The sequence below is a fragment of the Choristoneura fumiferana genome, chromosome 10 (genome assembly GCF_025370935.1).
Source record: "Choristoneura fumiferana chromosome 10, NRCan_CFum_1, whole genome shotgun sequence".
NCBI lineage: Eukaryota > Metazoa > Arthropoda > Insecta > Lepidoptera > Tortricidae > Choristoneura > Choristoneura fumiferana.
Genome location: NC_133481.1, coordinates 15,017,932 through 15,041,493, shown reverse-complemented (window position 1 = coordinate 15,041,493; position 23,562 = coordinate 15,017,932). Strand labels below are relative to the sequence as shown.

Genomic DNA, 23,562 nt, shown 5'->3' with positions numbered 1-23,562 from the left:
GAAAACAAACAATCTTCAGGTCAGTGATGATCTGTGGCAAAGTTAATGTACACCACCTGATAGTGTAGAATACGAAGACATACTTAATACACGCTGCTCTTACTGTCGGTTATCTAACGATCGAGAGACTTTATTGTAGGTATAACGCACTCGGAATCACAATCGTTTTCACTACTTCTTTCTGTCACGGTATAAGATGAACGTAAAAAGAGATAGGTAGTGTATGCGATCGCAAGCGCCCGCGTGGTAGACAATTATGGCCTTAGTCACTGTTACATATAGATACTTTCGTGAACTCTGAAAACAGTATGCCCCTTTTCTTTGGACAGTCGTGTAATGGGGAATGGATGAAAATTTTAGAAACGCTTGAATCTTTTTTTATCGAAACTGACATTATCTTCTATGGGCGTGTACATTAAAAACAGGGTCGGTATTTCTATGTCGGTATAATCCGAGCCAGTAAAAGTATCACCCGTCCAAACGAACAAATCAAAGATACAATTATTTTTTTTGTTCTCTATGGAACAACCCGTAACCGTAATTTTGCATTAACTATCGTAATTTAGCGGTAAAGAAAACTCTTTCATTTTTTTAAATTAAATATGATATTTTTTCTGTTAATTAGAAAGGTTACTCCTATCGATAAAAAAAGTTTTAAGCGTTACTAAAATTTTCATACATTCCCTGAAAAGAAAACTGAGAAGTGATGAGAACTTGTCCAAGGTTCGTCCGTATCACTACCTCCGTTTTGCTCGCTAATTCTGCCTTGAAGCAGACTTCTGCAGGGCTACTACGAAACTCTAAAATCGAAGTTCTTGTCGTGCGGTCCCTCTGACACTTAAACTATTTAATACGAGAGCGAGACGGACGGTATGATACGAAATTCGAATTTCGTAGTAGCCCTGCTGCTTCCGAGTGTGTGTAAGTGTTTGTGTGCAAGCACAGGCTTGCGCAAGTTCCAAAGTAAGACTTCCGGTGAAGTTACAGGCACATGCGATATTCTAATGTGATGACACAAGCCGATATTGCACTGAAGAACTCCAAAATTACAAAGCCATAACTCAATTGTCCCGCTTTTAAATTTGAACTTTTTATATTATACTATGTAAGTTCCACTAATCCAAAGGCAAGTTAGGTTCGGCTCTGATTCTGTCTCTAGGCACTTTCTAGTTTCCAAAATTAAAACGACTGTACTCTGCGCTGAGAATTCCCCACCTTGAATTTTCGATTAGTAATTCTTTATCAATAGAAAATTAAAAGATCACGATAGTTTCAAGTTTAGATGGTCCTCATGGGCAGTGGTGATCATTTCCCTGGTATTTCAGGTTTACCTTTACTTCCCGAATTCCATTTGCCCGAAGTTCACTTGCCATACCAACGTTTGCCATAAAATATATAGAACCGTGCTGTTTTCAGGATTTTTTTAAATGTCATCATATAGAATGCAGTAGGTTAGGTTAGGTTAGTTTAATATCAACTCCAACTCTGAAGAAATTACTATTTCAGAAATAAATTACTTTATGGTAAATGAAAATTCTAGAAAACGATACATTCAGGCAAACGATAGATAACCCATTTCCCATCAGATGACTGCATGCTCGTTAGCCTCCCTCTCAATCCATAATCCTACTGGTATTTTGTGTGGAAGTAGTCCTCCATTTCGTCGGGCGGGTTCTGCATTAAAACTGTCGAACAAACTTAGCTGTCTAGCACATTATTTGTTTGCGGAGTAGGTAGCAAGTTAAATTTATTTACACTTCCGCAAAATAACGAATAAGTCAATCTATAATTGGTATACGTATGCTGACGTACATGACAGGAAACATTTATTACTATAATTGTGTTTGTTTCTTAATTTGTATATATATAGTAAAGTGTTGACATAAGTACATAAATAAATGTTCACTTCTCATGCACTTAAAATGTTACTTTAGTCTCTGCATATCGGGACTAAAGCTCCTTTTTATTCTCTACGGATTAAAATATTTTTTTTTAATTTACGTTGGAAACCCTTAAAGAGCCAACACGGTATTTGTGAATGGAGGTTTTTTTAGGTGTGCAAATTACCTCAAAATGATAACTGTAAAAATATAAAAAAACACGATTTGATGTCGTGAAACACGAATTACGTGATTACGTATATGAATCTATTCAATTATATTGTTTTTTTTTCTCTCATTCAAAGTGAAAAGTAGAGTGTTTAACGCGAGACTAAACAACCATAATGCCACTCGAACTATAGCCACCCCTCACTCTGCTCGGGTGGCTAAACATCTCGTGTCATTATGGCTTGTTTTAGTCTCTTGTTGAACAATCTACTATAATAATAAAAAATGCTGTTTTTGTGTCATGATCATGAAATTTATTGTGCAGAAATTTTCATTATGTTTTAATCACGCCCATAATCCAATTATAATGGTCAGCGATGGCAACGTAATGCTCTTCATACAATGGATTGGTCGCGGTCGGTGGGATGCCTTCACTGATTATTCCAACTAGTCTGCCGTCGACCGTCAGTGGTCCTCCTGAATCTCCATTGTCAGGCCTGGCAGTAAACTCATTACTAAACGAACAAATTGGAGCAAAATTGCATTTTCCAATAGTCACTACGCCTTGTCGTGGCAGAGAAGGGTCCGGTTTTCCATATCCAGCTACAATTGCCGTCGAACCTTGAACAGGGTACACAGGGGACAGCAGTATTGGTTGATAAACATTAGTGTTCAACTGGTTAGCCACTTTCACCAAGGCTATATCATGCTGGGCTCTGTATGGTCCAATAACTGGCGCAAGCTTATAGTCGACTATTGTATTCTCAGTATTAGAATTCATGTGACGGACAATTTTGGCCCAATTTAGACTACTTCCGTCTCTTTGAAGACAGTGCTTAGCACTTATTATCCAATAGCCGTTTAGTATCGAACCAGTGCACGAAAATACATATTCACCCGGTTGATAGGGTTCAAAATGTGTATTTAATTCTACTAAATGCTTGTGCTCTGGTCCAATCGGCTGTCCGTTTTGGACACGAGACTCCAAGTCAGTTGAAGCAGCTAAGGCCAATACAGCCAGTGTCACTAAAAGGCTCACCCAGTAGGTTCCCATGTTGACCGTTTGTTGACGTTGACTGTAGTTCCATAAACTTGGATGAATTATCTAGCGTATTTATACAAAAGTCTACCTACGTCAAAACTATCTTTGAAGTCATTAGTAAATTCCTTCGTAAATGTATCTGCATATTTTTATTAAGTACCTTTTTTGCATAACTTCTGTGATATGCAAAGAACGTAAAGTCAACTACGCTTTTGACGATTTAGATTTAAACTGATACTTACATGGTGTTAAAAATCGTGTTCTATATAATTTAACCTACGTAAGGCTACTAACAACATTCCTCCACCCATTCGTGCGCTAAAATCAACAACTGGTTTTAAATTTAAATGTAAAAACCATTTTTTAAACTTACAATTGAGAAAATGAATAAGTAGGCACCTCTCAATCTTACCTTGTATTTTTTTTTTTATTTTTTTTTTTTGCACTTTAGGCGCTCTTAATGTTTGTCGTCCTTATAAATAAGCTAGAAACGTCGATTTCGCTTTACCAATTGGCGGTAGACTGAATGAGTTCGGTTTATTACGTTACGATCTCAAAAATGTGTCCACTGTTGGTTGGCGTATTATTTAGTCAAGTAAGATACTTTTAATAGAAATACCTGTGTTTTTGTTTTAAGGAGTCAAGTATGTAGCATGTTGTTTTTAAATAACCATTTTAACAGTAATATGCATTATTCATATTTGCAAAGTATACTTTTGGCGGTGACTTAAAACATTTCAACTGCAAACGTTTGAACTGTTTAAGCCGGTGTTGCCATACAATTTAATATTTGCTTTATTTTATTTTAAATTTTTATTTTAAGTTAGTTTTTAGATAAGGTCCTCACTGAAAATCAGCGCCACGGCTTGCCGTGGCATTATGCTGAGTGGGGACCTGTTTAGCGTCATGTATGTCTTTATTTGTTCTATGTTTGTTCCTATGTTTGTTTTTATGGCGTTAAATAAATGTATTTTCTTTCTTTCTTTCTTTCTTTCTTTCTAATTTGATTACCAATACGAAATATTGTGGGAAATTATTGAAATTCGAAAATTAAAAAAAAAACTTTAAATAGTCTTGTTACTGTTGGCGGTGGTACAGTCACCAGTATTTCTTTGTATTTATGGTGGTAGTCTTCTTGTGACTCAACTACCATACAAAACGTTAATTTATATTTTCGCATAGGTTTGACGACCGGATGGCCAAGTGGTTAGGGAACCTGACTACGAAACTTGAGGTCCCGGGTTCGAGTCCCGGCCGGGGCAGATATTTGTATGAATAATACGAATGTTTGTTCTCGGGTCTTGGATGTTTAATATGTATTTAAGTAGGTACGTATTTGTCTATAATAAGTATGTGGCCGCCGTCTAACCAGTAGTAACACTGGACGACGGCGCCATCTTGACTTTTCTAGGTGACAGTGACAGCTGTCACACTTTCCGCGCCATGATGTTATAGGATGTTATGATTGTGGTTAGAAAGACGGAATAATTGTTTTCATGTAAACTAGATAGTACGAGATATTAATACAGGCCTTATAAACATCATCCTGCCGTTTTATTAACTTTCGAGGCGTGCCCATAAGCTACGCCAAAAGTATAAGTATGGTTATCCGTTGCCTAGTATCCATAGTACAAGCTTTGCTTGGTTTGGGACTGGGTCAATTGGTGTCAAGTGTCCCTTGATATTATAGGTTTAAATATTTTTCCGCTTTTATCGTATTACTTATCAGTATTCTTAATGTGGGTTAAATTGTGGTAGATATACAGGATTTTTTCACACCATGTATAAATAACTATCATATTATAGGATCGCAAAAGCCAACATTGGTGTGTGAAGTATTGCGAAGGTCAGTATGTTGATAAAATATATTATTGTAAGTTAATTATCTTTGAAATTTAACGTCCTCCTTTAATTATTGGTTATTTAATAATTTAAACACTACTGTTTCAAATGCGTTTATATCTACAACATTTTTAACTCCCGACACAAAAGAGGGGTGTAATATTATAAGTATTGATGCCAATGTCTGTTTGTGTAACTATCTGCCTATCTTTATCATTGAAGCGCTCGAAACAGGGCTACTACGAAATTCGAAAATCGAAGTTCGTATCGTACCGTCCCTCTCACTTTCTTGTTAAATAATATAAGCATAAGCGGGACAGCAAGAAACGTTACGAATTTCGAATTTTGCACTTCTTAGTGGGGCCAGGCCAGGCCCTTTACTGCGATGTGCAAAAGCTGACGACGGTCGTGTTTAGATTCAGTCGTCTTGATGCCGATCCGGGCGTTTTCAACTTAGATTTTTAATAAAAAGTGTACCTACCCTTTTCTTTTAAAATATTTTTTTTTTCGTACAAAATGTTATGAGTCAGGTTTGTGACGCCCATAGGTACTAAGTGTATGAAAAAAAAACGTCACAAAACTGTCTTTTTTTGGGACGTTTTTTTAGAACTATCGGAATCGATTGTGCTCTTGATTCTGAGTAGGAAAAACTACAGTTTTTCCAAAGTTGGAAAAAAAAGAAAAGGTACACTTTTTTGTGAAAATGCCCCCTACACAGTGTAACAGAAAGAAGTGGTGAAGACTATTGTGATTCCAAGTCTGTTAGACAATAAAGCAGTGTTTCCACCAATAATGTGCGAGGATGTGTTGCGAGTATGCGTTTTTCATTAACCAATAGAAACGCTTCATTTGAACATCCTGGCACAGCACATCTCTGGTGGAAACAGCTGAGCGGAGCGAGGCGAGGTAAATGAAGCGTTACTATTGGTTAATGAAAAACACATTCTTCGCCAACACATCATCACAAATTATTGGTGGAAACGCTGCCAAAGCCCCAAAGAGTGGGGTAAAATAAAATGAGGGGTAAAAAATACTTAATAACGTTTATTAACGACTAATCAACACTGTCCATTTTGAAAAAAAAATATCATTTTTACTTTGTACATTACATTTTTTACATGCAAGTATTTATTTTTACACATTTTTTTGATTAAACAGCCTCATACAGTTTTTAGGTCACAATTAACATAACGAACTGTAAGTAATTACTAAAATAAAAATGATTAACAAAATATAACTTAATTAGAAATTTAAATTATTTATTACGGGACATACACAGGCATAATTTCATATTGACACAAAACTTAACAACCTTTTCTTTATTCACACAGGCGAGAAATCATATGCAAAATACAATCTGTCTCGGATTATGTGTAGCATTGACTAAATATTTATGTGGCCTAGCATCATAAAATTTATATGTGATAAGCCTTGTCTATCAACTTTGAAAGTTCAAGCTACAATTATTCATTTCATGGAAGTTATTTCAAAAATTGGTAGACCACTAATTGGCTGGTCGCAATTCTTTCGAAGGCATTTGTTTTTGTTCACACAGGGGCGAAGCCATCCAAACATATTAATTACATTCCTGGTTCCTGATTTACATGCAAGATTAAAAAAAAAACGTATCCTATAATAAACTATTTTCGAAGACTTTTTTGTTCACACAGGCAAGAAAACGTACCAGATCAGTGGCCGACATTTTTAGACTTTAGTGGGTACGGCTTTCAAAACAGATTTTGCATACGAAGACAGCTGAATAACTATATTGCTATACGTGGGTGAAACAGTTGCCAATTCATACGTGTGCGGCCCACAGTGATGGTGATTTTCCACCGGCGAGGCGAGACGAGACGAGGCGAGATGAGAATTGAAATTTGTATGCATTTGTAGCACGCGAGCCGCCGCGGGTCGCCGCGGGCGCCGCCATACAAACTTCAGCTCTCGTCTCGCCTCGTCTTGTCTCGCCTCGCCGGTGGAAAATCACCTTAAGCCCTCACTTTATCTAATGTGGCAGAATGTGGCCTTTGATTATAAAAGTGTGACGACCACTGTACTAGGTAGTGGGTACAGCCGAGATTTAAATATCCTTCCTGTATATGAAAATGAGTTGCGTTATATATGAACTTTGTCCAAAAACAAAATATGTAGCAGATGTGACTTTATGCACTTAATTAATATTTTAATTTAATCATATTAATATACTTATTTTAATGGAATAGTTACGGTTTATCAATGACCTTTAATGAAAGTTGAAATCTATTGCAGATTGCATATATTTTTTAAACTTTGTTTGCCATGTGTTAATACTCTTAGTGCGAAAGTAAAGCCCAGTTTAGACCTGTAAGTAAAATCGTGCAAGTAGAATTACACTGCGGCCCCCAAATGAATACTTAAAACCCGTTCCCTTTACGACTTCGCAATGTTGTTGTCCTGATTGCAACATTTTTCTTGCAAGTCTAAACTGAGCTTTAGACTTATCACGATACTTATTTGCAAGTCTAACTGCTCTCCATCATTTTGTGCAGCTCCTTTCGCAGCGTTTCAGCCTCTGCTTCCATTTCTTGCAACGTTCGAGGCGGCTTGGCGGGGTGACTCGAATTAAACCTATAACGAAAGAATATTACTCGCACCTTCGGTAGTACAAGAGCATAATTGTCTAAAAATCTAAAAATTAGTTCATATCGTACTTTCGGTAGTGCAAAATTGTCTAAAAATCAAAAAGAAAATTAGAAAAAAGTGAAATCATGCCCTTGTTCTACCGAAGGTGCGTACTGTTCTACTTTCTATGGTTTAGGTTTTGGTGGTAGCTGGCAAAACCGCTTGTTTGATGAATAGTTTTAAATAGATTTTAACAGGAAATGGACAAATCTAAGTAAACTTAAACTAAAACTAGCTTAGATTAAAATCAAAAGTAATAAGATTAAATCAATTACGAAAAAAAGATTCGCATGAGCATATAACATAACATAACATAAAGATTATGTCCACTTACTGGTCGTGTTTAGCTAGCTCCAGATATATCAAGTCGTTCTGTATGAAGTCCCCTTTCTTGCGAGGCATTATATGACAATGCAAGTGCTGTAATAAAGAAATAAAAAAAATGAGTTACAACTATTCTATTACCTATTGCAATTTAACTTTTTAATTAACCTGTCCTCTCCCAGAGGCACAAATTTGTGCCCAAATTCCTTTGATCCTGTTATCCTGGGAGATGACAGATTAAATCGTGATACTTAACGAACAAAATCTCAACTTACCGACTTAATTACTATTATAAAAAGGTGTAAGTACCTACACAAATAAAAATAAAAAAACTGTATTTGCACAGTGCAAAACCGCATAACTAGCATTGAATAATTTCGCGTAGGTATCTGACAAATTTAGCCAATTTGCAATTTTTACTCCGCATTCTATGAAATACAACCAATATAAAGTTAAAACTATCCCCTGAAACACACATAGTGCAGATACGCGATATTTACGTACGGTAGACACGCAGATTTGAACTATTCCCGACGATATACTTCATAAATATAAAGTTGTAAACATATTTATGTAGTATGTACAGTCAAAGACACTGAATCATGTACAGTCGAACTAATTGAATCATGACCCAGGGTGGAGCCTTATAATAATCAATTTCGCTATGATTTTTTTGACAAAAGTATGAGATGTCAACATGACATAAGTATCACAAAGGTCATGATTCAATTTGTTCGACTGTACCAAGGTGAAACCTTTACTTTTGTCAAGGAAATCAAAGTGAAATTGATTATTAAAACCGGGATTATTTGACAGATATACCTTGACAGTTTGACCGGCGTCCTGTCCGTCTTGTATGGTCACCGTACACGACCGGGTGTCGTGGACCTTCTCCATTAACTGGAAATTTAATATACAGAATTCAATGGCAAGGCTGTTTACGAGAAGTAATAAAAACAAAATATTCTTTTTACTAACTATTATTTTACTAAATGATCGAGTACGAAGTTTTTGCCCAAGCTGAAACGAACGGTTAGCCTTAGGCAGAAGTGCTTTCATATATCTGCCCAGCGGATGACCAGTCGTTCTCGTCTACAGGTTGCACTTATCAATGAACTGAAACAATTACTTTGCTCACCCGCGACCTTATGATAGCTACGTTTCGTAAGAAATGTGTGTTCATGCAGTTCCTCCACCTCGACACTGTAAGAACACACACAAATCACACAAACCCAACTTAACCAGAGCTCATGTTCAGAGCAACACAAACACTCACTTATCAAACTGATTCTCGTAAAAAATTGTGAGCAGGTTCTATAATATAGATTTTTTTTTGTCGTATCAGTTTCCTTTTTTTTTAAATGGTGGAGTCAATTAGGCACGAGCTTAAGGCGGCAAAACTTTGAGATATTTTTCACTTAGTCCATGATAACTACTTTACTCCAAATTCACGCGTTGCAGATGGAGAGGGGGTTGTAATGTAAAGTACCGTAGACCTAAGGCGACCAGGGTATTAAATCCATACCCTGGCGATGAGGCATTCAAAACGTAAAATAAGTTTTTGGCAAAAAAAAACATTTTTAATACAAGCTTTTTTTTTGTTGACTGTACTTGTATTGTCACGCAAACTACATTTTCAGACCAAATTTCAAGTCGATGCCATTAACCGTTGAAGTGTTCCGTCCTGTGGAGACGATCCTGCCGGACTACCAGGATGTCACTACCAGATTATTGTATTGTCGCGCAATTTACATAAGTATACCAAATTTCAAGTCAATCCAACTACCGGAAGTTGGTCGAATTTAACTTGCAAGATTTGATTACAGACAGACAGACAGACACAGAAAATGGGACAGGTGAAACTAAATAAAAGCTTGTAAAATAGCATACTTAAACCAAAAACCGCAAGATCTACATCCCACAGAGCCATAGTTTATGTGTTGCTTAGTACCCATAACACAAGCTTTGCTAAGCTTACTTTGGGACTAGGTCAATTGGTGTGAATTGTCCCGTGATATTTATTATTTATTATTATTATTAATACAAAGCCAAAGACCTCCAACTAGTCAAGGTACTAATAGCACTAGAAAAACATACTAACCCTCTGAACAGTTCTGACGGCGGCGAAGAAGTCCACCGCCTCTTCATCAGTCAGCTCCTCGTTCCGCGGGGCGCAGCGACGCGGGGCCACCAACACGTGACCAGGCGTCACGCATCTGGTAGACAAAGACAACTTTTGAAGCCTTAACTATACTTTGTTTTTTTTAGCATTAGAAAAAGGGTAAACAATCTTGACAGGTCTTTTTATTGAAAAACTTTTTTTTTTCAAACAGTAACTGTTAGGTACTTATAATACCAAAAGCATGTAAATGATCATATGCCCTTGCTAATTGTTACATATTTGCTGTGATTTATTTTACAAAAGTGTTTTTCAATAAAAAGACACATCAAGATCGCTTACCTTCTTTCTAATGCTAAAAAAACGAAGTATAGTTTGTTAGCCGAGAGTGGATAAAACCCACTAATATTATAAATGCGTAAGTATGTAAGTCTCTTTGTTTGTTTGTCTGTCTGTCTGTTTATTTGTTTGTCTGTGTGTCTGTCTGCCTGTCTGTTTATTTTGTTAGTTTGTTTGTTTGTGTGTTTGTTAGTTTCTCTATTTGTTTGTTTGTTACCTCTTCACATCTAAACCGCTGAATCGATTTAGTTGAAATTCTGTACATAGTTTGAGTGCCGGGGAAGGAAATAGGTGTACATAGGAGGTAATTCTACTATTCTAATTACTTGCTTTCAGGGAGCAGTGATCCAAAGTGGATCTTGACCTCCATCCAACACCAGATTACGCCATGCTTTACGATCTTGAGCTAGCTCTTGCCAGCCTTCGGCCCCGAGATCCAGCGTTAACTGGGTCGACCAACCTCTCTAGGTCCACTCGGTCGTCCCAATATTTTAAATAGGTATATCTAAATTAACATGCGCTTACTTTAACATATCTCACTAAGACATGTGTGATAATTGCTAATATACGTCACTTAAACCTAACCGGTCAGAGTTCCAGATGAGCAACTTCAGACAAAACAAAACAGCAATCACAATCTTACGTTAGAGTTCCGTCAGGCGAAAACATTTTAATTACAGTAAAACTCACCTCAAATTAACAAATGCGTAAGTCAGCTCAGTCTTATAGAAGACGCAAGTGTCCGGCACCTGAACGTGGCCGAATCTGTGCGTCGGGCCGACGGTCGGAGCAGCGATCGGCTCCGGCGGGGCCGTCTGCGGCTTCTCTAACTCGCTACTCGTTCGGAGACTAAGCGTGTACAGGGAGTATACGTCTTTCCTGAAATACAGTAAAGGATAGTTGTTAGAAATGATTTATTAAATTGATCACAACAAAATCATAATTGTATGCCTAGAACACAAGCTCATTTGTTTTATCCCATGGGATATCAGGATAAGAATCAGCCTATGTGTTATTCCAAAAGTCCAGCCATTTCGGCGTTAAGGAGTAGAAACACGCACACACATACTCACAAACTTCCGCATTTATAATATTAATAGGATTGCCACAGCAACTCTGAGCTATGTTAGTAATTTTAGTTCTTCAGCAAATTCCATATCCTGGGTTCCACTTATCGCGCATAGATACTCCGAGCATAGCTCTCCTTAGCTCGTAGGTAGGCTCTCAGCCTCTCCAAAAGACCAATAGTCGAGGAACAAGTCTAGAACCAGATTATTGCTGGCAACATTACGCTGGTTTTAACCACAAATCACCATGCTAACTAATCAACCATCCACCAATCAGCATAGTTACTAGGCAACCATCTACAAATCACTGACCTCCTGTGCTGGAAGACGGGCATATTCTCTCGCACTTGTTCCAACCGCGCGAGGTCCAGTTCTGCCACTTTGTACCCCGCTTCGTCTCCACAGTCCGCTAATACCACTCCCCACGGGTCCACACACAAGGCGCTGCCGAACGAACGCCGCTTCGCGTTATGTTGGCCAACCTGAGCAGCCGCTATCACGAAGCATTGGTTCTCTATGGCTCGCGCTCTGAAATAATTAGGAAGGATATTAACTCTTTAACTCTTTCAACCATGGTAGCCTAATGGTTAAACCTATGGCTTCTCAATTGGAGGAATTTGGGCTCAAATCAGGACTTCTGACATTTCCCGATCCGCACTGGGCCCGCTTGGGAACTAGGCTGGGATGAGGAATGAATGAATGAATCTCTAATGTATAAAACCAATGGCCTAAACGGTCAAATAATATAGTAATAATATTCCTAATTACATTTGGAATTTACCACGAGCTTTGCGGTGAAGGAAAACATCGTGAGGAAACCTGCACAAACCTGCGAAGCAATTCAATGGTGCGTGTGAAGTTCCCAACCCGCACTGGGCCTGCGTGGGAACTATGGCCCAAGCCCTCTTGTTCTGAGAGGAGGCCTCTGCCCTGCAGTGGGACGTATATAGGCTGGGATGATGAATATTCCTAATAAGATTCTCTTTGAGAGGTTTGTATCCTACCGACTGTGCCATTTTATTTTTTATGTGGAACTGTTCATATTTCCCCATGGGCAGCAAGTATTTGATAGTACAGTACAACCCATGACAAAGCTACCTACTACCTAGTTACCTGAGTAAAGTGTGCCAGTGCGCCTCTCCGGTGGCATGCGTGAACGCAGAAGGAAAGGTGAGGATCTGTGCGCGTAGCACTGCCAGCGCTGTGCTCAGTTCCGGGAACCGCATGTCGTAGCATATCGCCATACCTACCACATAAAGTAAGCCTTGAATATTGTCTTAATATTAGACACATACATACATCACTGATTGTAAAATAACTGGATAACTCACGTCTTTAATCGAGTTTAGCTCCATGGTAGCACGGGAGCAGAGCGGTGGCGCACAGTGAAGGGATACAAATTAGTTCTAAACATGATGAGCTAAACTCGATTAAAGATGTGAGTTATCTGGTTATTCTACTATGAGTCTCACGGTTTCATATTTATACCAGTAATTCCTTTAAAGATGTAGAGATAAATTCATACTTGTAAAAAATCTTTAAAAGGATACTTAGTCAAACTGAGCCTGCTGAAATCTTCCCAAAGACATCCTGTATGTATATATTACTCACCTATTTTCCCAACAGGAGTCTCTACAGGAGCAACTATGTGTTTGCCAGCACTGGCGGAATCACTTTCCTTGAGCCGTACACCCCTCGCTGGTATCTCCACATCGAACAAATGTAGTTTGCGGTACTGTTGCACTATATCCCCTTTGTCGTTTATAATGATGTGCGTGTTGAATATTTTACTAGGGTCCTCTTCATTCTGCAAAATAAATAATAGTCAGGGAAAAATAGACAAAATTTTAAAAAAAAAAACTTGATATTTAAGTAATTTTTTTCTCAAATAATTGTATTCAGTATATAAGTATTTTTGGAATAAAAGCGTTTCCATTTAATTATTTTTTTCTTTAGATAGTTGTAAAATGAAATTTTCAAATAAGCTATTCAAGAGATCTTTTTGGTATACACATTTTTCAGCTCCATTTCCCAAAAACTATAATCGCGCAAACCCAGGCCCGTCGCTCTAGTATATACATAAAATTGAAAAAATAGACTACTACCTTTTCATGTAATCCTCCCATAGACAGCCATACATTATGTTTAACAGCCAACTCTCTGTAAGAATTCACTGTACTGCCACCAATGATTGGTTCGGCAAACTTCACAACATCCTTTTTGTTGTCACAAATGTAATCACAGGCCTCAGGGAAAAAGATCATCTGTAATTATTAAAGTATTATGGAGTATAATGTGACTTAAGTATTTTATTCATTTATTTTATTTCACACAAAGAAAAAACATTAGTAAACCAAAAGTATTACTTTGGCTGAAGTTTTAATCTGACTTTTTTATTTGAACCTTATGAGTAATGATTTTTAAAAATAAATGTAGAGCTTAAGACATAGGTGAGTCACAAATTTTGTTATTTTAGAAATAATTTCAACAAGCATTTCAACATTTATCAGTGGAGACACACCACACATTATATAGATGACGGATTTTTAAGTGACCAATAACACAAGAAATATGTTCAATTTAGAATAAGAATAAGAATTTGTTAGGCTTCTTAGACCACAAGGCTGTAGGCTGTGGCTCACATTGCATAGACCTATCTTGTGGTTGTAGTACTTACTTTTAATACTGATATTTTTCCTATTATAAATGTGAGGACTCACAAGATCAAAATAGGTATTTTTTGCTTTATAAAGTACCTTACCTTAACATTTTCCTTAGCGGCATTGCTAATAATTTGACTAACAGTTTCCAAGTTGAATGCCTTATCAGCAACAGATGTCATTTGGCACACAGCAATTCTGTGTTTGGAAGCCATTTTGTCACTAAAATATCTCACTATCTTACTCTCCGTTTGTTTCAGTAAACCTAAATAATGCTGAAAAATTTGTGTGATAGTCATGAAATATGGTGCTTACAGATTACATACTTTTTATTGCCAATCATGTACACTCAAAACACCAGACGGATAGTAAATTTTGTAACAAAGTGCTGCGCTCTGAATAATTATACTATTACAAACTTCTACCATTTAACTTTCTGTCTATCCTTTTGCTCTACTTCTGTTTTTACGCTTAAATGTTTGATCAAGCCTCTTTAGCTCTGGTGATTCATGGTAATAAAGCCGAGTCAAGCATAAATAATCTATTTTGTGGTTAAGTCAATCATAGGAAAAAATGAGATAGTCATTTATGATGTATCATAAAAGCGCTTGCTATTGAGTAGTGTACAAATGCATTAATTTAACTATAGAAGAAGCCACTAGCTTTTTATTGCTCGCTTGTATGTGCTACTAATTTGTATATACTACGAGCTTTTTCCCGCGACTCTTGTCTGCAAAGAATTTGTTTATCCCTATCCTGCAGGAACTGCGGATTTTTTTAGGACAAAATCTATCCTATGTCCTTTGCAGAGTCTCACACTATCTCCATGCCAAATTGTATCTTAATCGTTTTAGCGGTTTAAGTGTTTTTAGGGTAACAGACAGACAGACATCGTTACTTTCGCCTTTAAAATGCCAGTAGGGTTGATATTGTTTTTTTTAATAGAATCAATATTTTACTAAACAAACTGTTTACACTGAAAATAGGACTAGGGAATGAAAGAACAACGATATAGGCTTCGATCTCAAAGAGATAGGAAATGCATTTCTAAAGTAAATAAGAAAATTTTGACTTAGAATATAACTTAAGTATATTACACCGGCCGGCATTCTACACAACTACATTTTAACATACCCGCATCCTAATAAAATATTCTCCTCTGTAATAAATACTATCAACTGCGTAAAGAGTTAAAATTATTAAAACTATTATACATTATTAAATATTTGCGACTTGGGCTTGGGACCAATGACTTCAACTTCAACTTTTTTGTTAAGTGGCAATCGGTCGCTTTTGGTTAGCGTCCATTACTGCCAATGACACCTGACAGCAGCAAAGTGTATATTGTGTCAGACCGGTTGAATAAGATATCTAAACGGGGGTTGTCGAAGCGAGTTTGTTGCGTACCTGCAATAGACATACACAAAACATAGGGACAGCACAAAACATAGAAGACAGTACAAAACATTTAGACATTACAGATCGGATCAAAGGGAGAGACAAAAGCGAAAAAGCACCTAAAGTTTTATTTTTTCTTTAGTTATATATTTAATTAGGAGGTTAAGGATTTTTTTGTTAGAGGAGGCATGGAGTAGGAGGGTTTTAAGGTTGGTGGGTTTAGGAATACAAGGCGGGAGGATGTTGTATAGGGAAGTAGTTCTCATCGGGCAGTTTAAAAGGATATGATCTGCAGTACCCTCCTCCAGGCCGCATGAACAGAGGGGGGATTGGACAATGCCCCATCTATACAAGCGGGAGGGAGAACAAGTATGTCCTATACGTAGTCTGCAGATGACTGAGGTGGTCTGTTTGTTCGCTTGGCGAAACCGGTAAAACCAAGGCTTGGGGGGAATGTTTGGCTGGATATCCCCGTAATGGCGGCCTTTGACCAATAAAGAGCTCTCATAATGACGGAGCCACGTAGAGGAAAGATCGGATTTGGCGGCAGAGAAGAGGTCATAGAAGTAGCAGTGGGGGTGGTCCAAACTGCCGATTTCCACGGCCTCTTTAGCATGGGCGTCAGCGGCCTCGTTGCCTTCGATCCCAGAATGACTGGGGATCCAGGATAATGAGATCTCAATGTTGCGGAGATGAGCTTCGAATAGGGTTTGCCTAATGAGTAACACTAAAGGAAAGTTAATTTTAGCAGAGAACGGGTTGGCCTTAATTGATTGTAAACCGCTAAGAGAATCCGTAAAAATTATCGATCGACTAATCCCATGGGCATTGATATACTTAACGGCTTCCAAGATAGCAACTAGCTCTCCGGTAAAGACCGACGTGCGAGGCGGGCATTTAAAGCTCAATATAACTGAGTCACTCGGGATCCAGACTGCCGAACCCACCGCCCCGCCAAGTACGAGCCTGGAGGAATCCGTGAATAATAGCGTCCAGCCTTGCCAGAAGTTTTCGATATTGCGCAAAAAGGAATTGTTCGCACCGGGTTGACTTTTTGATATTCCAAAGTCCAGGATTATGTTCGGTTGAAAAATAAGAGCATCGTAACTATGAGCGAAGAGGGGGAGTCGGGAGCATGTGAAAGAGGGGTCCGGGAGGCTACTGAATTTACGGAAACTATTTATCAGGCATGGCGGATTTTTGTTAAACCAGAATCCGCTGTCAGTAATTAAACGCGATAGTTCTTGAAGCTTAGGTAAAAGGGGGTGGTCGTCCAGAAGGGAAAGTCTAAGGAAGAAACGGTCAGCCAGATACTGCCGTCGGAGGAAAAGGGGGGGTCAGATGCTTCTACTTGCAGGGCATTGGTCGGGGAGGATTTCATGGCCCCAGGATCACCCGGAGGGATTGGAACTGGATTTTATCTAGTTTACCTAAGGCCACCTTGCTGCAAGGTTCTAAAGCAAAAGAGCCATAATCAAGGACGCTGCGCACTATCGCATTGTACAGGAGTTTCTGGGAGAAGGGGTGAGCACCCCACCACACACCCGAAAGACAACGTAAAATGTTGATGCTCGATTGGCATTTTTTAACTGTCAAATCAATATGGGGGCAACCGGAAAGACGAGAGTCAAGCGTAACGCCTAAAAACTTAACTTGTTTACTAACAGGGATCAGTTGATTATTGAAAGCGACTTCCACAGGGGAGAACGATCTTTTTCTGGTAAAGGGGACCACGCTACATTTGGGAACTGAAAGGGAAAGACCATGAACAGCAAGCCATTCTCCCAGATAGAATAGGGCTTGGTTCAAGTTACACGTAGCTACCTCGACGGAGTGGGACGATGAATACAATGCTATATCATCTGCGTATTGTAGAATGTTGCAGAACGGTGAAACAGCCTCGTCTAGGTCATGGGTGTACAAACTGTAGAGTAGGGGACTTAATACAGATCCTTGTGGGAGACCTTGCCAGATTAGTCTCGGAGTGGAATGGGAACCATTATGTCTCACCTCGATGGAACGTTCCATAAGGAAGTTACATATGAAATGCGTCAGCTTCTGCGGCAAACTCAGCTTAGATAGCTTATCTCTGAGTAAGGAGAGTATGACATTATCATATGCGGATGATATGTCCAAGAATACACCAACAAGGAACTCGTTCCTTGAAAAGGCGATTCTGATGTCGGTTGTTAAAATCGAGAGACTATCCATGGTGCCCATTCCCCTCCGAAAACCAAATTGGCTTTTGGACAGGATTTTTTTAGATTCTACGAACCACTCTAGACGCTTCTTAATCATGTGCTCCAGGATTTTGAGTAGGCAGGATGATAAAGCGATGGGACGGTGGGATGAAGGAAGGAGAGGATCTTTTCCTTGTTTATGTAAAGGGATGATAATTTGATTTTTCCAAGCCTCTGGAACGAAACCCAGATCAAAAAAATGATTTAGAAGGTCTAGGAAGTATTTTTTTGTAACCTGACCAGATTTGACAAGAAAGGCGTAAGGGATACTATCTGGACCAGGAGCAGAGTTCTTAAGGTGGTCAAGCGATGCCAGAAGTTCTGCCCAGGAAAACGGTTGGTCAAAACTGTTCTGGGGGCAATTCAGAGGATAGCGGGAAGGGAGAGAGTTAATATGAGGGACAGAAGGGGGAGATAATGTGTCGATAAATGCCGTGAGCCAAGCTGAGGAGTCGTTACTTGGCGCATCGCGGGCTATGAATGACCCTCGGAAGCGTTTTATGGCTTTCCATAGTACAGTTGAGGGAGTGCGAGGAGAGATATTTTGGCAGAAGTTTAACCATCCCGATTTCTTTTTTTTTCTGAACATACGTTTCGCCAGGGCTGCCGTCTTTTTGAATGCGAGAAAGTTATCCAGGGACATATTTCCACAATACGCTCTCTCGGCCTCGTTCCTTTGGCGAATCATGTCCGAACATTCAGAATCCCACCAAGGTGGAGAGGACCTAGCCTTATAGCGTTTTTTAGGGGGAATATTTGTGTTAGCTGCAACTGTGAAGGCGTCGATTAGATTGTCATGACAAATAGGAGCATTTTCAGGTAAGACAGTGGGCATCTTGCTTACTGCTGCGTCCAAGTCCGCCGCGAACTGATCCCAATCTGCCTTGGACAAGAGGTACCTACTAGTATTTAGGGGAGAACTGGGTTGGGAAAAGGATGTAGGGAAGGATATTAAGATGGGTAGGTGGTCACTACCATAGGAGTCCTGGAGAACAGACCACGAGAGAAGGGTGCCAAATTGTGGAGAGCACAAGGAAAGATCCACGGCGCTAGGATTCAGGCCTGGAGCCGTTCTGCGCGTCGGCGAACCATCGTTGAGAAGACAGATGTTTTTGTCCTCCATCAGGTCAACGAGATCACAGGCTAAAGCGTCGTAATCGGCACTACCCCACATGAGATGGTGACAGTTAAAGTCACCTAAGATGAGGAACGGGCCCGGGAGGGCAGAAAATATGTGCTCGAGGTCTGATATATTAATAGAGTGAGGATCATGAATATAGATCGAAAGAACGGAAAAGTCCATAATCTTGGCGGCGACGGCATTAATACCACGAGCGATAGGGGGAAGAGTTATACGAGTATACGTAATAGAAGATTTAATGAGAAGAGCGGCTCCTGCGTAGCCGTCATCTCTGTCATGTCGGAGGCACGAGAAGCCAGGCACCCGAAACCGGGATCCTGGAATCAACCAGGTCTCCGATATGGCAAAGACAGCAGGGTCATACGAGGATACCATTTGCAGAATTTCGTGTTTCTTAGGGCGGAGACTGTGACTGTTCCACTGGATGAGATGGAATTTTGACAACTGAAAGAAACTGGGAAAGTTTATTGGCGACGTTGGGCGGTAGTGGGAATTCATCCATTTTGCTGAACATATTGATCAACAAGGATAGCAACATATCCAGCAGGTTATCGTTGTGTGGGGAATGACAGGAGGGTGAGAGCGGGGAGTTAGGGGACTGGAGCGCAGCACCAGTCCTCGGAGGCGGAGGGTTCCGATCACTAATTAAGGCGTTGTGCGCGGCGCGGTCATATCCTTGTGTTAGGGGGCGACGTGGGGACCTTGGGATGAAAACGGTTTTCCTATAGCTTTGGGACTGACTGAAGGTGGGGGGGAGGGAGGAGTTGTTTTGCGATTGAGACAAAATATGGTCTGTTTGGGAAGGGGGAGCATCTGAGCCGCATCAGCGTACGTTCTCTTCACGGGGGGGAACCTCTCGCATGCCTGAGAGTAAGAAATATTGTCTTCAGACATTGTATCCTTAATAGCCTGTTGGCGAGTGTGTTCTGGGCAGGTCTTGTTAGTAGCGAAGTGCCTGCCTGAGCAGAACAAGCAAAACGCTAAGTCTTCCTGCACAACACATGTCTTCCCTGTATGTTCTTGACCGCATTTGAAACACTTTGGTTTTGATCGGCACTGCTCTGATATGTGTCCGAATTTGCAGCAACTGTGGCACTGTATTGTGGGCAAACGGTACTTTTCAACCACCAAAGATGTGTAGCAGCAGAAAATTCTGGACGGAAGAACTTGGCCGCTGAAAGTAACTACAACAGTTCCTGTAGGGATCCATTCAACTCCATCAGGTTTGTGGACTTTGCGGTTTAGTCGTCTGGCTTTGAGGATTACCCCACAGCCAGAAGGAAGCTCTACTTCACTGACGAATGCATCCAGAGCAAGGTCCGTTGGCACTCCTCTGACAATACCCATGCGAGTGACATTAAATGTTGGTATGGTTGCTTCAAAGTTTTTAGACGCAAGTAAAGGGTCCACTAAGAAGGCATTTGCTGCCTCTGCCGTGTTAAACTCAACGCTAATGCGGTTTCTACCTACTTTTTTTATACCGTCTCGCGTTATATTCTGTACACGAGAGTTAACCATCACTTGGCCAAACTTAATGGGGTTTAGGGTGGTACCGGAGGAGGGATCGGATTCAGGTTTGGAAACATGGACTAGGAAAGGTCCTCCGTCGTTGGAAGTGTATTTTCGTCCATTTTTATAATCCGGGTGTTCATAAAGATGAGCTATGGAGTCGGAAGGAGCCCTGCCCCCCAACTTAGTGGGAGGTTGGGATCCACCCTGCACCGTAGCCCTCCTTTTTGTCCCAGTAAGGATATCTCGGCTTCCATCGGCCCCTCCGATTGACTGTCTTGCGACAAATCCACCGGTGGGCCGGCGGAAACCGGGTCCCCAACAACTGAGGTTATGTCTGGAGGTTTTGGCGGGAAATGAGACATAGCGGGGTTAACAGCGTACAAGAATTGGTTAAAACACTTACTGAGCGCCGATTCCGATGGGTAACACAAAAAACACGAAAAAAAATAGCACTAGGCCACAAAATTTCGCAGGTCCGACACAAACACGTGCTGACACCAAGGAAGTCAAGCGGTCAGTCCAACAATCATAATACAAATCCGGGACAATGACCAAAATACAGACAGCATTTGACATTGACAATATTGACATTTTGTTTGACTTTTTTTTTACAGTTCAATAGATTACTTAAATCATTAAGATCATTCTGCCTTGCACTTGAATCATACTTATGAATAAAAAAGAGTTACTGTATTTGCGTTAGACGTTAGTCATTATTAGCTATGCATGAATAAAAATGCTTTACTTTAAGATAAATAGCGGTACGCCACGAATATAAGTTGCGGTATCATGTAATATTTTGAGTGGAGTATTTTGATGTGAATTCGGATTTTTTTGGATAAAAAAAGGACTTTTTTGATGTGCGTTTAAATAGGGTACGCCTCTGTTACATCAAACTATTCCACCGACTCAAATTTCCATTTGCCAGAAAAACAGTTCTCAATACAATTTATATTTTTTTATGGTTCTCTATCGTTTGCCCGAATTTCATATGCCCGAATGTACTTACCGTTTTCTAGAATTTTTATTTGCCATAAAGTAATTTATTTCTGAAATAGTAATTTCTTCAGAGTTGATATTAAACTAACCTAACCTAACCTACTGCATTATACATATACGGCGTCGTGACGTGAACGTAAAACGGCGCGGAGGCAGCGGACTGCGGTGCGGAGCGGAGGCAACAAAGTGGAGAGGAGACAAAATGGAGCGAAAGAAGCGGAGCGGAGGTAGTGAAGTGGATTAAAGCCTATCTCTATTTCCCTTCCTTCTTGGTCACAGCATTACGCGTGAACGGCTGGACCGATTTCGCTAATTATTTTTTTGTTGTGTTTGCTATTGTCAGGAGAAGGTTCTTATAAATGATTTAGAAAATTAAAAAAAAACTACACCGGGGGCGAAGCCGCGGGCACCATCTAGTTTATCAATATAGGTAGTTCAATTCAGTTGTGCGCGCGGCCCTATGTGTGGGTAAAGCGATAAGAACACGTCTTGCTCGGACGACGACTGCCGCGTCACGTGAAAGTTGTATATTTACAAGCGCACGCACACATAGGGCCGCGCGCACAACTGAGTTGAACTATCTGTATGTCTATCCGTTATCTAACACCCATCATGAGTGTTTTAAGTGCATACAAGCTTTGCTTGTTGGGGCTAGATCAATTGGTGTAAGATTGTGGTTAAAATATCTCTTCCATACTAGGTATTTCGTTATCACTTCAGTAGGTACACCATAATTAAAAACAAATTATCATGTGATAGGCACGCCATGCCATGGCCATGACATTTCCATATCAATTTAACACTCATATGTATACTATACGTGTCTAATGCTGTTATGTAAATACCTACGAGTATTGCGTAAATATAGAAGATAATTACATACTCTGACTTTGAACATGAAACTACCGTGAGACTCACTCATATTAAATATAATGACCCGGATAACTCACGTCTTAAATCGAGTTTAGCTCGACATGTTTCGGGCTAATCCGTAGCCCTTCGTCTTCGGAGTAAACAACATGTCGAAACATGTCGAGCTAAACTCGATTTAAGACGTGAGTTATCCGAGTCATTATATTTAATACTCTGACTTTACCCCGATAAGATAAAAAACCATCGTATATTTTACAACTGCTTACAGAGATGACTTTGGCTAACATAGACTATCTAAATATAGTATGTAGTTTATATAATTTCTAACAGTAATGGTTTTTTCTGGTTTACTTTGGGTTTGTAATTCCCTCTTTTCAGGAATAGCAACTGCCTCTTCTCCTCGGTTTTTTTTTTATAAGAGAAATCGACATGACGCTGGCTCAATCGAAAGTCATAGCCAAAACTAAAAAAAAAACTGGCTATATAATGCCTACCTACTGTAAGTAAGTATAGTATACTTACCTATAAACCATTCTTATGTTATGTTACACTACTGAACAGTGAGAGAGTTAAGCATACACACATGGCCCTATACTACGACGTACATCATCATTTTAATGCAACGCACACAGTCGTCAGAATGATTTCGACAACCATGTCTGTACCCTTAGTGTAAGTTTTCGGTTGCAAAACACGTCTCGATCGCGTTCGCGTTAAAATCTCAATTTATATGGAAACACGAACAGCGCCTCTAGCGGAACGTTTGCGATGTTCGTGTTTCCATACAAATTGAGATTTTAACGCGAACGCGATCGAGACGTATTTTGTAAACGAAAACTTACACTAAGGGCACTGTACCTACTGTACCTAAGTATTTATAAACGATATTCTTTCGTTTGCGGTTTGCGGGAACCAAGATCAGCAAGATCTAAAATGCAGTGGCGTAGCGTAGTTGTTCGGTCCACCCCGGGCGGCAAAATACCATAAAAATTTAATGGTGTGTGTGAAGTTCCCATCCGCTCTGGGCCCGCGTGGGAAGTACGGCCCACCCAAGTGCATAGGCTGGGATAATGATGGTAACAAAAAAAACCGGCCAAGAGCGTGTCGGACACGCCCAAAATAGGGTTCCGTAGCCATTACGAAAAAATTAAGTAATATTTTTCTATGAATTTCGTATTTTATACGGGATCTTCCATAGTTTAGGTATATTTTATACTTTAGGCTGCTATTTACTCTTAAACTACTAATAATTCTCAAGCAAACTTAACCGTTATAGTTTTCCTTGAAAATTTGATAT

General features: G+C 39.6%; 2 protein-coding genes across 4 annotated transcripts; both read right to left on the bottom strand.

The window, feature by feature from the left end:
- Positions 1-2,382: 2,382 nt before the first annotated feature.
- Positions 2,383-3,102, bottom strand: LOC141431770 (trypsin-7-like). The gene has a single exon (XM_074092949.1). The coding sequence runs from the start codon at positions 3,100-3,102 to the stop codon at positions 2,383-2,385; it is 720 nt and encodes a 239-aa protein (XP_073949050.1).
- A 1,585-nt stretch (positions 3,103-4,687) lies between these two features.
- NitFhit (ntrilase and fragile histidine triad fusion protein NitFhit) lies at positions 4,688-21,628 on the bottom strand. Of its 3 annotated transcripts, XM_074093643.1 has the most exons (12): positions 20,797-20,908; positions 15,237-15,509; positions 14,204-14,377; positions 13,548-13,706; positions 13,054-13,249; positions 12,556-12,688; positions 11,755-11,970; positions 11,066-11,254; positions 10,019-10,133; positions 8,740-8,817; positions 7,928-8,013; positions 4,688-7,539 (listed from the first exon to the last, which is right to left on the bottom strand). In XM_074093643.1, exons 2-12 carry the CDS (start codon positions 15,240-15,242, stop codon positions 7,434-7,436), a joined length of 1,458 nt encoding a protein of 485 aa, XP_073949744.1. In that variant the 5' UTR covers positions 15,243-15,509; positions 20,797-20,908; the 3' UTR covers positions 4,688-7,433. The 3 variants fall into 3 exon arrangements, with proteins under 3 accessions (XP_073949744.1, XP_073949746.1, XP_073949745.1); XM_074093645.1 differs by lacking the exons at positions 15,237-15,509; positions 20,797-20,908 and adding an exon at positions 21,403-21,628; XM_074093644.1 differs by lacking the exon at positions 20,797-20,908 and having other exon boundaries at positions 15,237-16,828.
- Positions 21,629-23,562: the final 1,934 nt, after the last annotated feature.

Bases quoted from the DNA above. Each gene is read 5' to 3' on its own strand.
- LOC141431770 (XM_074092949.1), bottom strand. From the start codon at position 3,102: ATGGGAACCTACTGGGTGAGCCTTTTAGTGACACTGGCTGTATTGGCC.
- NitFhit (XM_074093643.1), bottom strand. The intron at 12,689-13,053 runs GTGAGTAATATA...TTTATGTGGTAG, and splicing joins GACTCCTGTTGGGAAAATAG to GTATGGCGATATGCTACGAC. The intron at 11,971-12,555 runs GTAACTAGGTAG...TAATTATTTCAG, and splicing joins CACTGGCACACTTTACTCAG to AGCGCGAGCCATAGAGAACC.